This window comes from Panthera onca, chromosome A2, assembly GCF_046562875.1.
Source record: "Panthera onca isolate mPanOnc1 chromosome A2, mPanOnc1 haplotype 2, whole genome shotgun sequence".
NCBI lineage: Eukaryota > Metazoa > Chordata > Mammalia > Carnivora > Felidae > Panthera > Panthera onca.
This window is the reverse complement of record NC_138340.1, coordinates 12355555-12371214: the sequence shown is the minus strand read 5'-3', so window position 1 is coordinate 12371214 and position 15660 is coordinate 12355555. Positions and strand designations below refer to the sequence as shown.

Sequence of the window (15660 nt, the reverse complement as noted above, 5' to 3'; positions counted from 1 at the left end):
TATAGTTTTCCGTTTAAGCCTGTGATCCATTTGGAGTTAATTTTTGTAGAAATCTAGTGTGAGATTCTGTTGAGGCTCCTTTTCTTTTCCTTTCTTTTTCTTTCCTTCTCTTTTTGTTTTTTGAGTTTATTTTGAGAGAGGCAGAGACAGTGCGAGTAGGGGAGGGGCAGAGAGAGAGGGAGAGAGAGAGAGAATCCCAAGCAGGCTCTGTGGTGCCAGCACAGAGCCCGACACAGGGCTCGAACTCACAAAACCGTGAGATCATGACCTGAGGTGAAACCAAGAGTTGGACACTTAACCAACTGAGCCACCCAGGTGCCCCAAGGCTCTTTTTCTTCCATTGGATGTCCACTGGATGTCTAGTGGACCTATGCACCATATGTGGAACAGGCCTCTTTCCTTTTCCTAAATGGCTCTGCACCTTTGTCAGGACTTGGTTGGGCACACCTGTGCCTCTTTCTTGGTTGTGCCTCTTTCTTGGTTGGGCATACCTGTGTCTCTTTCTGGGCTCTGTGCTCTGTTCCCTGGCCCTGTGTGTCTACCCCTCCATCGCTGCCATGCTGCCTCCATTACTGCAGCCTCATAGTGAGTCTTGAAATCAGGTAGACTGGTTCCTCCCGCTTTCTTTTTCTTTTTCAGAATTGTTTAGCTATTTTGGTTCCCTTGCCTGTCTCCATACATTTTAGAATAACCTTCTTTTTATCTACCAGAAAATCTTGCTGGGGTTTGGTAGGAATCAAGTTAAAACCTGCCTATCAGGGGTGTGTGGGGTGGCACTACCCTCCAGAAAAGCCACTTGGCCACCTTCCCACCGGCAGGGCCCAAGATGCTTGTTCCCTCTTTGCTAGCTCTGCCCAGCAACCTCTCTCTGACCCCGCCAAGCTGATAGCAGGCGCTGGCCCGTTACTCTCTTGTAATACCGAAATTGAACATTTCCCCCAACTTTGCCACATCTTTTCTTTCTGAGTCACCTTTGTCTTTGACTTTGCTCATTTTTAAATGAAGATGCCTTTTTCCTTGTGACTTATAAAAAGCTCTTTCTCACCTCAGTGTTCTCCTTCTGTCAGCAATGCTTACCTTAGCTGGGGTTTAGACTCCCCCCCCCCCCCCCCGCCCCGATGGTGCCATTGGAGAGAACTGGTCGTTGCTGGGCAGTCAGGGATGCCCCAGTGTTTTCTGATGTTTTTTGAACGCTGCTGAGCTAAATCCCACTTTCCTCAGCTGCAGAATATGACTGTGCACATAGCCAAGATGATGGCTTTGTAAGCAGGGAGGGCAGCTAATGCCAAGTGGAAGACAGAAATGCAAAGATTATTAAGTGAGTACTGGGCTGCATTTTTGCATCGGCTTCTGGTTTTCCAAGTAGAAACTCAGAACGGGATGTCTCTTCGTGTTACATGCCTAATTCCTGCAAAACTTGGCAACTGGGTTGAAAAACACAACCATTTGCATTTCCCTGATGGTGAGTGACATTGAGCATCTTTTCATGTGCTTTGGCCATCTGGATGTCTTTAGGGAAATGTCTGTTCATGTTTTCCGCCCATTTTTAATTAGATTATATGGGTTTTTTGTTTGTTTTTTTGTTTTTTTGTTTTTGGTGTTGAGTTGTATCAGTTCTTTTTATATTTTGGATACTAACCCTTTATTGGATATGCCATTTGCAAATATTTCCTCCCATTAGTAGGTTGTCTTTAGTTTTGTAGTTTGTTTCCTTTGCCATGCAGAGGACTTTTACTTTGACCTTGTCCCAATAGTTTATTTTTGCTTTTGTTTCCCTTGCCTCAAGAGGCCTATCTAGAAGGATGTTGCTATGACTAGTGTTGGAGAGATTACTGCCTGTGTTCTCTCCTAGGATCTTTATGGTTTCAGGTCTCACATTTAGGTCCTTAATCCATTTAGAGTTTATTTTTTGTGTATGGTGTAAGAAAGTGGTCTAATTTCATTCTTTTGCATGTTGCCGTTCAGTTTCCCCAGCACCTTCTGTGAAGATACTGTCTTTTTCCCATTGCATATTCTTTCCTGCTTTGTCAGAGATTAATTTCTGGGCTTTCTATTCTGTTTCCATTGATCTATCTAAGCAGTACCATACTGTTTTGATTAGTATAGTTCTGTAATATAACTTGAAGTCTAGAATTATGACACCTCCAGCTTTGTTTTTCTTTTTTCAAGATTGCTTTGGCTATTCAGGGTCTTTTGTGGTTCCGTAGAAATTTTAGGATTTTTTATTCTAGTTCTGTGAAAAGTGCTGTTGGTATTTTGATAGGGATTGCATTTAAATCTATAGATTGCTTTGGGTGGTATAGACGTTTTAACAATATTTATTCTTCCAAAATAACTCATCATCAGGGAAATACAGATCAAAACCATAACAAGCTATCACATCCCATCTGTCAGAATGGCTAAAGTCAAAAACCCAAGAGACAATAAATGTTGGCAAAGATGTGGAGAAAGGGGAACCCTCGTGCACTATTGATGGGAATGCAAACTGGTGCAGCCACTATGGAAAACAGTATGGAAATTCCTCAAAAAATTTAAAATAGAACTATCCTACTGGGTGTCTATCCAAAGAGTACAAAAACACTAATTTGAAGGGATACATGCACCCTTATGTTTATTGCAGCATTATTTACAATAGCCAAACTATGGAAGGAGTGGCCCAAGTGTCCATTGATAGATGGATGGATAAAGAAGATGTGGCATATGTTATTCAGCCATAAGAAAGAATGAAATCTTGCCATTTGCAATGATGTGGATGAAGCTAGAGTATATTTTGCTAAGTGAAATAAGTCAGCTAGAGAAAGACAAATACCATATGATCTCACTCATATGTGAAATTTAAGAAACAAAACAAATGAACAATGGAAAAAAGAGACAAATCAAAAGAGATTTTAATTTTTTTAAAAATTATTTATTTTTAGGGGCGCCTGGGTGGCTCATTCGGTTAAGCGGCCGACTTCGGCTCAAGTCATGATCTCGCGGTCCGTGAGTTCAAGCCCCGCGTGGGGCTTTGTGCTGACAGCTCAGAGCCTGGAGCCTGTTTCAGATTCTGTGTCTCCCTCTCTCTGACCCTGCCCCGTTCATGCTCTGTCTCTCTCTCTCTCAAAAATAAATAAACGTTAAAAAAAATTTTTTTTTAATTATTTATTTTTAAACTTTTATTTATTTATTTTCAGAGAAAGAGAGTGTTCACACAAGTGAGGAGGGGCAGAGAGGGAGAGAGAGAATCTCAAGCAGGTTCCACACCGTCAGGGCAGAGTCCAGCATGGGGCTCGAACTCATGAACTGTGAGATTATGACCTGAACCAAAGTCAAGAGTTGGAGGCTTATCCGACTGAGCCACCCAGACGCCCAACCTTTTTTTTTTTTTTTTTTTTTTTTTAAGAGAGAGAGTGCGAGCAGAGGAGAGAGGCAGAGGGAGAGAATCTTAAGCAGGCTCCATGCCCAGTGCGGAATTCAACATGGGGTTCCGTCTCATGACCGTGACATCATGACCTGAGCCGAAATCAAGAGTCAGACACTTAACAGACTGAGCCACCCAGGTGCCCCCCAAAAGACTCTTAACTATAGAGAATAAACAGTTGGTTACCAGAGGGGAGGGAGGTTGGGGGATGGGGGAAACAGGCGGTGGGGAGTAAAGAACACAGTTATCTTGGGGCGCTTGGGTGGCTCAGTCAGTTAAGCATCCCACTTCAGCTCAGGTCATGATCTTGCAGCTCATGAGTTCAAGCCCTGCGTTGGGCTCTGTGCTGACAGCTCAGAGCCTAGAGCCTGCTTCCGATTCTGTGTCTCCTTCTCTCTCTGCCCCTCCTCTGCTCATGTTCTGTCTCGCTCAAAAAGAAATAAACATTAAAAAAAATTTAAAGAGTACAGTTATCTTGATGAGCACTGAGTAGTATATAGAACTGTTGAATCACTATATTGTACACCTGAAACTAACAAAACACGTGTGCTGACTACACTGGAACTTAAAAAAAGAAGATATATGACAGTAAAAAAAGAAAGAAAGAAGGAAGGAAAGAAAGAAGAGAGAAAGAAAGAAAGGAAGAAAGAAAGAGAAAGAAAGACAGATAGATAGATACAGCCATTATGGGGTCTTGGCTTTCTTGGGGAAATCAATGACAGGCTGTGCTGGTTTTCAAGTCAGTTTATGTACTCGAGTTGAGTCTTGCAGTCTGACCTCTTCAGTGGAATAAAATGCACAGTCATATAATCATGAGTCTGCATTTTCCCAGGCTACCATGCTTGGGAGGCTGTGCTGTGCCCGAGTGCCCAGCTGCCTGGGCAATTTTTGCAGCGTGCAGAGTAGGTTAGGGCCACGTGACCTGGGTGTTCCTCCAGCTCTGTCACTCATTGGCTCTGTGACCCTGGGCAAGGTAACCTCAGTCTTAGCACCTGTACATTGGGTACCTGTGCTGTAGTGTGGTTGGAGGATTAAATGAGGTACTGGATGGAAAACAGTGAGTGCTTCATAAATGTGATCCCCTATTTGTTAGTGCAAGAAATTAAACCTTTTTTTAAAAGTTCCAAAACAGAGGCACCTGAGTGGTCAGTTGGCTAAGCATCTGACTCTTGATTTCGGCTCAGGTCATGGTCTCACGGTTTGTGAGTTCAAGCCCCGCGTCAGGCTCTATGCTGACAGTGCAGAGCCTGCTTGGGATTCTCTCTCTCTCTCTCTCTCTCTCTCTCTCTCCCCCCCCTCCCCCTCTCACTCTCTCTCTCTCCCCCCCCTCCCTCCCTCCCTCTCTCTCTCTTTCCATCCTTCCTCTGCTTGTGTGCTCTCTCTCTCTCTCTCAAAAATAAATTAAAAAAAAAGAAAACTTAAAAGTCCTAAAACAAAAACTAGTTTCCTTTAAAGAATGCCATTTTGAAATGAGCAAGGCTGGCGATTGTTTGCTTTTTTTTGCATGAGAGCACATCCTTTCCTGGAAGAGTGGGAATTCTCCTGGTTCCAGGCATAAGGATTTAGGAAGGGTCCTGCCTGTGGACAAAAGTGGGGATCCGAACTGGGTGAATTCAATCCTGGGAGGTTTAGGAGTGGCTGGAACCCCGATCTTCAGAAGATTTCCCCTCCAAAGTGGTTCTGCTGTGTCCTTCCTTCATCTCGAGCTCCGTTTCCCCAGCCTCAAAACTGCATGTGCTCACATGAACTGTGGTGTTTTAAAGCCCACCCCACAGAAGGGTGTGAACTCCTTGCTACACTCCCCTCCCTGCCATCCCCGCTTGTAAAGTGCATCTAGGCTGGAGGAGAGAGCAAAGAGGCCACAGGAACTTTTCATGTTATCTCTGTGTATTTTAAGATACCACAAGCAACTGAAAGGTCAAAATCAAACTTCTGACTGAACCTCATCAATGATTCAGTCACTGTAAGTTGAAGCTGGCCCCTTAGCAGACTGAGTTGGTGAAGGAGATTGCCGTCCCAGGCCGGCTCTGTCCTACTTCCATTTTCTAAGACCTCGCCCAGCTCTCCGCAGCCTCTTACACTGAAAGCCCCGTCCCCCCTTTCTGTGTGTGCCCCAGGCTTTGTCTGGGGTCAAACAAAAGCAAACAGTGCAGGTGTCCACTCTCAGCGCGCCCTGCCCCAGCAGCCGCAACACTCCCTCTGGGAGCCGCTGCCTGCGCCTGCTGGTTGTGACGCTGCAGCGGGTTGTGACGGAGGTCTTGCCCAGGAGCTGGCCACAGAGACTGCCTGTCTTCGGGAGGTTCATGGTGTTGGCTAGCAGCAGGTGTCTTCAGTGGCGCATCGGGCAGCTTGCAGACCTGACTCCACCCGTCCCCGGGTTGAGGCAGTGTGGTGAGAGCAAGTACCAATTAGATCTGCTGGTTTCCCTTCTTTCTCCCCTTCGGCTTTTGCAGTAGCTGAAGTGTGAGTAATCAGATCAAAACCTCTAATTGCGGTCTTTGTCCCAGCTTCACTAAATCGACTTCCAGAGAGAGGAATAGTCGAGGCTTCTCCAGTGGATTTTCCGTCACCTGTGGATCATGTGGGATTAAAACCTGGCCGTAGAATGCCTGGGGGATGAGCCCCTAGCACAGACGGTTGGAGCTTTGGGTCTGGTGCTGCAGAGGCTTTTCAGGGTCTTGTTTTTCTTGATTGTGGATCCAGTAGCACAGAAGCATTTGGGAAGTTGGAGGCAGTTGTTGACTCTGTATGCCCCCAATACCGTAACTTTTGTCCTGGAATTATAGCAGCTTGGAAACTTCTTTCTTGCCTGCCGTGAGATCTTAAAAAAAAAAAAAAAAATCCCACTGGCAACGCATTTCAGACTCTCTGATTATTGGTGGGAAGGGGATCTTTGCCATCAAGGTGGAGGTCCCTGGGGCCTGCGCATTCCCTTCCCGTGAACCACTGGCACGGGATGTGTTGTCAGGACCCGGCCACTGTCCCCTTGACAAACAGCCTGCCTGACTTTGCTTCCTCTGCCGGCCTTACCTCCTCTGAGGAGATGTGATGTGCTTTGGAAGGACGCCAGAGGTTTAAACCCAGGAGGTCACACGGGGTGTGATGGCGGGCACTGCCGTCTAAGGCCCCTGGGAGCTGAGGGTGACAGACTCCCCCAGTGACAGTGTGGGGCAAGTGCACCAGGCAGGAGGAAGCAACCAGCCGGGGAGCGGCTGAGGCCACGTGCTTACCTCTTTTTTTTTTTTTAATGTTTTAATTTATTTTTGATAGAGAGACAGAGCATGAGCAGAGGAGGGGCAGAGAGAGGAAGACACAGAATCTGAAGCAGGCTCCAGGCTCTGAGCTGTCAGCACAGAGCCCGACGCGGGGCTCGAACCCACGAACCATGAGATCGTGACCTGAGCCGAAGTCGAACACTTAACCGACTGAGCCCCCCAGGAGCCCCCCATGTGCTTACCTCTTGATCCTTCTCGCTGGTGGTGTCTCCTTTTCTTTCTCAAGCCATGGCTCCTTCTTCCCCAGCCTTCCTTTTTACATTGGTCTGCGTTTGGTTTTCCCTGCTTTTTCAGGATTTCTCCCTTTCTTTCTGTTTTGACTTTCCTCTCTCCCCCTTCAGACCTTCATGCTCTTTTCCTTCTATTTCCATCCTGTCTTGGTGGTGTTCTCTGTACTTTCACCTCTTCATACACTCAGAGGTGTTGGGATCCTCTAGAGGAGCTGACTGTAATCTCGGCATTATTTGTAATTGTTTTTAATGTTTACTTTTTGAGAGAAAGAGAATGCGAGCGGGGGAGGTGCACAGAGAGGGGGAGACACACACACACACACACACACACACACACACACACACACACACACAGAATCCGGAACAGGCTCCAGGCTCTAAGCTGTCAGCACAGAGCTTGATGCCGAATTCGGACCCGTGGACCGCAGAGATCATGACCTGAGCTGAAGTCGGACGCTTAACTGACAGAGCCATGCGGGTGCCCCTGGAGCTGACATTCTAGTGGCTGCCTAATTTCTTCCCTGGCTGACACCTCCCCTGGGGGATGGCTCGCCGGGGTCGGGAAGAGAGGCCACGGACGCGCGGTGAAAAGTGTGAGGGTTTGGCCGTCCACCAGGCCAGATCCAGACGTGGCCTCAGTGAGCCACATCGGGGAGCCACATGACTGTCGACTGGGTGGTTACCTTCTCTAAATAGTGACGTCTTGGGATCTGATGGCTGGAATGTGGACTGTCTTCTGTGCTGAGCTGAGGACTTCGTACTTCCTGCCTGCCACAGTAGGAGTGGCCACTGGCCAGCTGTCTCCCAGTGGGGGCCAGTCAGTGTGCATCTCTTGGCTGGTGGAGGACGGGATGGGTGGAGACCAGGTCTGGGGCGGGGAAACCAGTCTGAAGCTTGCGTGTCTGGTGACACGTGATGATATGCAGAAACTCCTGTTCTGATTCCGGAACCAGAGAACAGTCTCAGAGGATCCTCTGAGCCCCTGGATACGTCGAAATCCCCTCCTTTGGTGAGTGGAAGTCAGTTCAGCTGCTGCTGCTTCCTGAGTGCCAAGTTGTTTGTTAGGAATTAGAACTTGTGAAAGAGCGGTAGCGTTTCCGCTTCCCAAACTGGGTAAGTATGAGATCTGTGTCTAAAAACAAGCTGCGGTCTGTGTGGAGAGGACGTTTAAAGTGCGTACGTTTTGATTTTCACTATTTACATTTTAGCAGTGACACTTTGTTTGAGGGGATGGCACTTTTTTGTGAAGGCGGGACGTGCCCACTTCTGACCAGTGTCTGTGGTTTCGTTCACAGATTCCCACTGGAAATCCCTTATACGAATCTTATTACAAGCAGGTAAGTTTCACGGGTGTCTTTGGGGATCGAATTAGCGAGGGCGTGTCTCAGTAGGCACAGGGCTGAATGGAAGCCCGGCATGGCCTCGAGTCCCTCTCTGTCCTCCACGTTATCGGCCAGTAGCCAGTGGGCCGTGTGCTGCCTTGTCTGCTGTTCTGGTTACTGCAGCCTCGTCTCACCAGTCGCTCCCCCATTCCAGGTAGACCCGGCATACACAGGGCGCGTTGCGGCGAGTGAAGCTGCACTTTTTCTAAAGAAGTCCGGGCTCTCAGACATTATCCTCGGGAAGGTACGTGAAGACCGGTAGTGACCTCTCTCCTGAGGCCGCCCTCGGGATTCCCCCCGGCAGGCGAAGGCCAGACCCCTCTTCCAAGGGGATGTGCCTCCTGGGGAGTGGGCTGGCCACGGCGGGCCTCTCAGGCTGTAACTGGTGGGTTAGCCCACTTGTCACTCGTGCAGCGGACGGGAGGTCTGAGTGCTTTGTGGACCCTGACAGCTGGTGGATTGATTCTGGCTTTGGAGCCGAGTGGACCTGAGTGTTCTCCAGGCCCTGCCACCGGCCAGCTGTGTGCCTGTGGGGGGGGGGGGTGGGGGCGCCGGTGATTCACCCGTTCCAAATTTGCCTCCCCACCCACAGCCCAGGAGTAGCCACTCTGGCCTACCTGTAAGGTCCACGTGTTGAGGCGCTGGGCGCTCCTGCCCTGTGAGTAAACAGGCAGCGATCGGCAGTTGCATTCACGAACATCTTTGTGTTTCCACAGATATGGGACTTGGCCGACCCAGAAGGTAAAGGGTTCTTGGACAAACAGGTATTTACACGTATACATAGAGCGAGTGGAGGGGCTCGGGCCAGGGCCCCCACAGGCTGGGTCACCCCTGCACTTCCTTGTTATCACTGCTGACAAGCGTTACTAGACGTAATGAGTGTGGCTTTCAGACCGTTAAAATGGGAAGGTTTCATTTTGAAATAAAGGTCTTTTGAACACTTGAAGCTGTCTTTTCATGGTTAGCATATCTTTTAAGATTTTGTGTGCTCACAAGTGATGCAAATGTTTTCAAAGATATTTTGATATATTTAAGATATTTTGAAATATCTTAAGACTCAGGGAAGTTGCAAAAATAGTTCAGGAAGTTCCCGTGTATCCTTCCTCAGCTCCCTGCTGGGAGAGCTGCTTACGTCACCAAGGCATGACACTCAGAACTGAACTAGAGGCCTTACTCAGGGCTGACCACTTTTTGGGCTTTTTTCTGATGCGCATAGTTCTGTGTAACTTTATCACCTGCGTAGACTCACGTAATCACCACCATAGTCAGGATACGGAACTGCCTGCCCCCCAGAAGAATCTCTCTCGTGTTGCCCCACAGTAATCACACCCTGATCCGTGGCCACCACTCATTCCTTCTCCGTCATAATTTTGTCATTCTGGGAATGTTCTACAAATGGAAATTTACAGTACTTAACAAACGATTTTAAATGATCCTATTTTAATTTAGTCCAGTCTTTCCCGAAACTGTATCCCAAGGGATGTCTTTCCTGGTGTCCTGCTGTCCATGAGCCGATCCATTGGGAAGGCACCATCAGCTTTTCCTCCCTTTCTTGAGATTCATACTGTACATCTGCACGTTAAAAGATTCTGAGGATCCTTGTGGACAAGAAACCCGTTAGCTTTGTCTAATGCAGTTTCCATAAACTTTTTTTACGTCCCCTTTTCCGTATGCTCTCCTCGGGTATTCTGTGGACATCAGTCCGAGAAAGGCTGAGCTAGTGTTTATCTCTTTGGAGAAGTTTGAAAGACCATATGGTGTTTAGAGCTTTTAAGACAGTTCATGTTCTTAGGCTATCCGATCAATTAAAATTAGGCGATTATGCTGCATTGAGTCCCCTAAGCCAGTAACATGGCTGGTTCTGGGGTTAGGAGGGTGAGGAGGAGTTAAGGCCCCTGACGGCCTAGTTCAGATCTTTTGACCCTGCGTGGGAGGTGAGTCCATTTCAGGCCACAGGGGGATGAGTGGGAGATGCTATGTTCAGCGAGGCCAGTGGGATCACAGTGCATCTCGAGTGTTAATTCCCGAACAACTGTGTCTATTTCAAACCATTTTTAAAAAATCAACATGTATTTGAGTCATCGTTTATTTGTAATCTTAAACCCAGGTCTGCTACTTATCTAATCTAGCATTTTCCTAAATGTTGGGAGCTCATTGTTGCTTAAAATACATGTATTTGAGGGGCATCTGGCTGGCTCAGTATATGGAGGGCATACGACTCTTGATCTTGGGGTTGTGAGTTCAGGCCCCACGTCGGTCATAGAGCTTACTTGAAAAACAATAAAGGTATAAAAACTATATTTAATGGAAATTTTGCAGCATTCAGAATGTAATGGACTAAGTCCACTTTGGCACATTCATTCATTCATTTAAAAAAAAAATTTTTTTTAACATTTATTTATTTTTGACAGAGAAAGAGAGAGACAGAGCATGAGTGGGGGAGGGGCAGACAGAGAGGGAGACACGGAATCTGAACCAGCTCCAGGCCCTGAGCTGTCAGCACAGAACCCGACGCAGGGCTCGAACTCGTCAACCACGAGATCATGACCTGAGCCGAAGTCGGACGCTCAACTGACTGAGCCACCCAGGCGCCCCTCATTCATTTATTTTTAATTTTTTTTTAACGTTTATTTATTTCTGAGAGACAGAGACAGAGCACAAAAAGTGGGGAGGGGCAGAGAGAGAGGGAGGCACAGAATCTGAAGCAGGCTCCAGGCTCTGAGCTGTTGGCACAGAGCCTGACATGGGGCCCGAACCCATGAACCACAAAATCGTGACCTGAGCTGAAGTCTGATGCTCAACCTACTGAGCCACCCAGGTGCCCCTGCTATATTCATTTCAACAGTGCTCCCAGGGTGAGACCAGTTCAGCTCAACACTCTTGAGTTTTACACGTTCAGTCTTCAGTGTTGGAGCGACGTGAAATCCTTCTTTCTTGAAGCCCACGGCTGCAGACAGCTCACCCCCTGTCATTGCCAGCCGGTGGTGTTTACACCTTCCCCTTTCTTGGATTTGCAGGGTTTCTATGTTGCACTGAGACTAGTGGCCTGTGCACAGAGCGGCCACGAAGTTACCTTGAGCAATCTGACTTTGAACATGCCACCACCTAAATTCGTAAGTTCAAGTTCATGCTCTTCTAATATCATCTGTCCGTCCATGTTTTCTCTCTCTCTTTCTAATCAAGGTGAAATTCATATAACGTAAAATTTACCGTTTTAAAGCGAACAACTTGGTGACATTTAGTACATTCACAGTGTTGTACAGCCAGCACCTCTCTCTAGTTCCAGAACGTTTCCATCACCCTGAAAGGAAGCCCTTTCCCACGAAGTAATCACTCACCGGTTCCCTCTCCCCCAGCCCCTGGCGGCCATTAATCTTTCTGTCTCTGTGGATTTACCTGTTCTTTCCGGTGATCTCACTTCTTTCAGGCTACCTCTGTGTTGTAGCGGGTGTTACACTTTGTTCCTTTTCATGGCTGAACCAGGTTGCATTGTGTGGTCTAGCCCATTTTGTTAATTTATTCACCTGTTGGTGGACATAAATATTCATGTTCCAGCATTTGCACACCTCTTTTCAGCTCTCAGGTCTGCACCTCAGAGTGGAGTTGCTGGGACATACAGTAATTCTGCGTTTAACTTTTTGAGGTCTTTCCTCCTTTTGAAAGCACTTTGAGATGTGTATCCTTTCCCTTAACACATCCTCCGTAGTTTAATTCTGGGCCAGCCACCAGTGATCGTTTCTCTCCCTTTACAGCACGACACCAGCAGCCCCTTGATGGTCACGCCGCCGTCCGCAGAGGCCCATTGGGCTGTGAGGGTAAGTGAGCCCCGGTCAGCGCCCCTCGGCCGTCCTTCATGTGCGGTCGTTTGAGCCATTTACGATGTTCAAAACATTGCATGGGATGATTATTTGCCACAGAATTTGGCCAAAACACTTTTGCAGATGAAAATCTCTTGAAATGCCCGTGACCTTTTTGGGCATTGGCCCTGCTAAAGCAGTTAGCTGAGTTTCCGGCAACGGGTTCTTAAGATTTCACAGTCACATTTTGTGTTTCTAGGCCATATTCTGTGGCTTTTGCTCCCTGGGTTGGTTAGTCAGGACAGAAAGGGCAATTGTGAGAACTTGGCAAGCACGAAGACCTCCAAGACGTCTTTGTAGCTGTCGCTCTTCTTTCTAGCAAGTTCACATGTTATTCTTTCCTCTCTCATGCTCTCATTGCTCTTTGAAAATCTTCTCTCAGTGTACGGGGACCGTCTCCACGTCCCACGTCTTTCTAGAAGCAGCAGAGAAAGACATGAGAGGTGCCTTCTAATAGGCACAGAATTAGTCCTAAAGGAAATGCAGGTGGGGCACGGAGACGGTCCTCCACGTACCGAGACCTCCTCACTCCCCACTCGTGGTGAGGGGACTGTCACGTTTCCTCGCTTTTATTTGGCTTAAATACTGGCATTAATAACAGTGTTGCTATAAAATCAAGACACCCCCCCCCCCCCGCCCCGTCCCCGCCTCAAGTACCTCTGTCCTGTTTTTTATACAGTTTTTCTGTCCCCTCCTTGGAAGAATTTGGGCAGGGGGAGATTGGTGCAGGGACAGGGCAGGAGGAGGCCTCAAGTACCAAGGGATTGCGAAGTCACCCCTGTGAGCAGGGGAGCTCTTTGCTGGCAGCGGTCACAGTACCAAAGGATTTCCTTCTTCGTAGTCCAGTTGCAAGGCACCTACTTTGAAAACGAGCTGCTTTGTTATGGAAAAACAACGCCCGAGAGATCCTGTTCCTGGAACTGTTCCGATCCCTTTCTGGCAGGGCTGTATGGGGCCTCAGGAGACTCAGGAGCCGGGCTGGTGCCCGAGGAGGCTGCGAGGCCTCGCGCGGCAGGCTGGGAAGGAGTGGTGCTGTGATGGGGGCAGACTGTTTTCAAGTTTCAGTCAGAGAAACACTGACAGACCAGCCTGAGGTGACACGTGTTCTTTTCTGTTGGGAGAGCACTGGGCTGCTCAAAGCAGCTCTCCAGACCCTCGGGGCCGACATGGGGCGCTCACCTCAGTGCCTCCAGGGCCTTGTGCCTGTAGAATCGGCTTGTGCCCTCATTTCTGTTTTCTTGTTTTCTTTTTAATTGTGGCAAAATATACGTGACATAAAGGTTACCATCTTGACCATTTTTAAGAGTATAGTTCCCTAGTGTTCGGTTCATTCACGTTGTTGTCCATCCATTCCGCCCCGTCCATCTCTAGAACTTTCTCATTGCTCCAAACTAAAACTCTGTCCCCATGAACACTGACCCCCTCTCCCTGCCCCGGCCCCTGGAGCCCGCCATCTGCTTCCTGTCTCTGGGAGTGTGACTCCTCTAGGGACCTCGCATAAGTGGGATGATACAGCCCCTGCCCTTTGTGTGCTGGCTTCTGTCCATCGTCATGATGCCCTCAAGGATCATCCGCATTGTAGCCTGTGTCAAAATCTCCTTTTGTTTTTGAGGCTGAATAATAGTTCGTTGTGTGGGTGCACCACGTTTTAGTTGTCCGTTCTTCTTGTTGGGGGGTCTTTTCTTTTGAGAGCCAAGGTGAGCAAGCAGGGGAGGGGCAGAGAGAGAGGGAGACAGAGGATCCAAAGCGGGCTCAATGCTGACATTGCAGAACCTGATGCGGGGCTTGAACCCATGAACCACAAGATCATGACCTGAGCTGAAGTCAGGTGCTTAACTGACAGAGCCACCCAGGCGCCCCTTGAGGGTGTTTTCTTAGTGCACCCAGCAGCTCCGGCTTGTTCACGGAGTGGGTGCTGAGGGTTATGCAATCCCCCGGGGCCAGTGGCTGTGGGCTTTATTTCTGGAGGAGGGCAGGTTTCAGGACCCTGCCTGGACCCACCTCACCGATGGCCCTTGGATGTGTGACCCACAGTTCATGTTTGACAGTGGACTCAGTAGCTTCCGCTCTGTGCCGTCAGTCCTCCTCACACCTCTCTGTTCAGGAGCAGCTTTTAGAATTGTTTTCTTTGCTGTGAGAGGATTTCCTCTGCTTAAAGTTGATTTTGGTCATTGGTTGCTTAAGTCTTTTTTTTTTTTTTTTTAATGTTTATTTATTTTTGAGAGAGAGAGAGAGACAGCAAGCACAAGTGGAGGAGGGGCAGAGAGAGAAGAGACACAGAATCCAAAGCAGGCTCCAGGCTCTGAGCTGTCAGCACAGAGCCCGACACGGGGCTTGAACCCACGAACCACGAGATGACAACTTGAGCCGAAGTTGGGACACTCAACCAACTGAGCCACCCAGGAGCCCCCTTAAGTCTTTGGTTTATTTTTATATTTGTTCTTGAGCTCTTTTAGTTCTGTAGGTTGATGCCCAGTTTTCATCATTTGTCCTAAAGAAGGAACAGCCATTCAGGCCTTCATCTGTCTCGTCCCAGTGTGCTCCTAGGAGGGAGGGAGGGAGGGGTGGTCCTTGTCTTCCAGGCAGCCCCTGTGGTGGAGAGTGAGGCCCCAGGCCAGGCCCTGTCCCCCTATTGACCTTGGCCACTGGCGTTGTCGTTGCTGTTGCCGGGGAGCTGTTTCCTTCAGGGCAGAAGTTCACTCTGAACTGCCGTGAGGCTGTCCTGTGCTTTTCGGCGAGGCCAGTGGTGGGTCCTTGCCTGTGTTCATCCAGCTGCGGGTCAGAGCTCATCTTGGATTCTCACACAGGCACACTTTCTTTCCAACTAGGTGGAAGAAAAGGCCAAATTTGATGGAATTTTTGAAAGCCTCTTACCCATCAACGGTTTGCTCTCTGGAGACAAAGTCAAGCCGGTCCTCATGAACTCAAAGCTGCCTCTTGATGTCCTGGGCCGGGTAAGTGGTTCTCTCACACCCTGCAGTGCTGCTGAACTCCGTAGGCCCCCCGCTTGCTCCCCACGTACACATCGGAGGCTCTACGCATGGCCGTGCACCGTCAGGGGGCTTTGCAAGAGCCGATGTGGATGGAGAATTTGTTACAGTCACGCTGGCTTAGGGCCTCATGGATGTGGCTCACAGATGCTCTGCAGCCTGGGAGAAGATGCTGGTGTGGGCCCATTGCACACGTGGGGAGGCAGCCTCAGAAGTGATCTCGCTGCCCAGGGCCCAGAGATGGGCAGGGGTGAGATTTGAACCCAGACCCGGGATCTCCCTGTCTCTCTGCTTCTGGGGAGAAGTGTGGGAGTTTCCATCTATAATTCTTGTCTATTTAGAATTACTTTTTTTCTGCTTAAGAACTTAAGATGCAGATTATTTTTTTATTTTTTTTGAGAGAGAGGATGCAAGTGAGTGAGGGACAGACAGAGAGAGAAGTGGGGCTCACCCAAAGTGGGGTTCTTATTTGCCTGAAGCGGGGCCATGAGCTCACCTGATGCAGGATTCGAACTCATGAACTGTG

The 15660-nt window shown here is 48.6% G+C and overlaps 1 protein-coding gene across 12 annotated transcripts in view; it reads left to right on the top strand.

The window, feature by feature from the left end:
- Positions 1-15660, top strand: part of EPS15L1 (epidermal growth factor receptor pathway substrate 15 like 1) — a 96633-nt gene that overhangs the window by 16419 nt on the left and 64554 nt on the right. For 9 of the 12 annotated variants that reach the window (XM_060630534.3, XM_060630532.3, XM_060630546.3 and 6 more), the window contains exons 2-7: positions 8201-8242; positions 8442-8531; positions 9004-9051; positions 11305-11400; positions 12040-12102; positions 14973-15098. In XM_060630534.3, coding sequence (XP_060486517.2) covers positions 8201-8242; positions 8442-8531; positions 9004-9051; positions 11305-11400; positions 12040-12102; positions 14973-15098 — 465 coding nt within the window. Of the gene's footprint in view, positions 1-7929; positions 8019-8200; positions 8243-8441; positions 8532-9003; positions 9052-11304; positions 11401-12039; positions 12103-14972; positions 15099-15660 lie in introns of those variants that run through there. The other 3 variants (XM_060630538.3, XM_078443237.2, XM_060630535.3) reach the window with 3 other exon arrangements.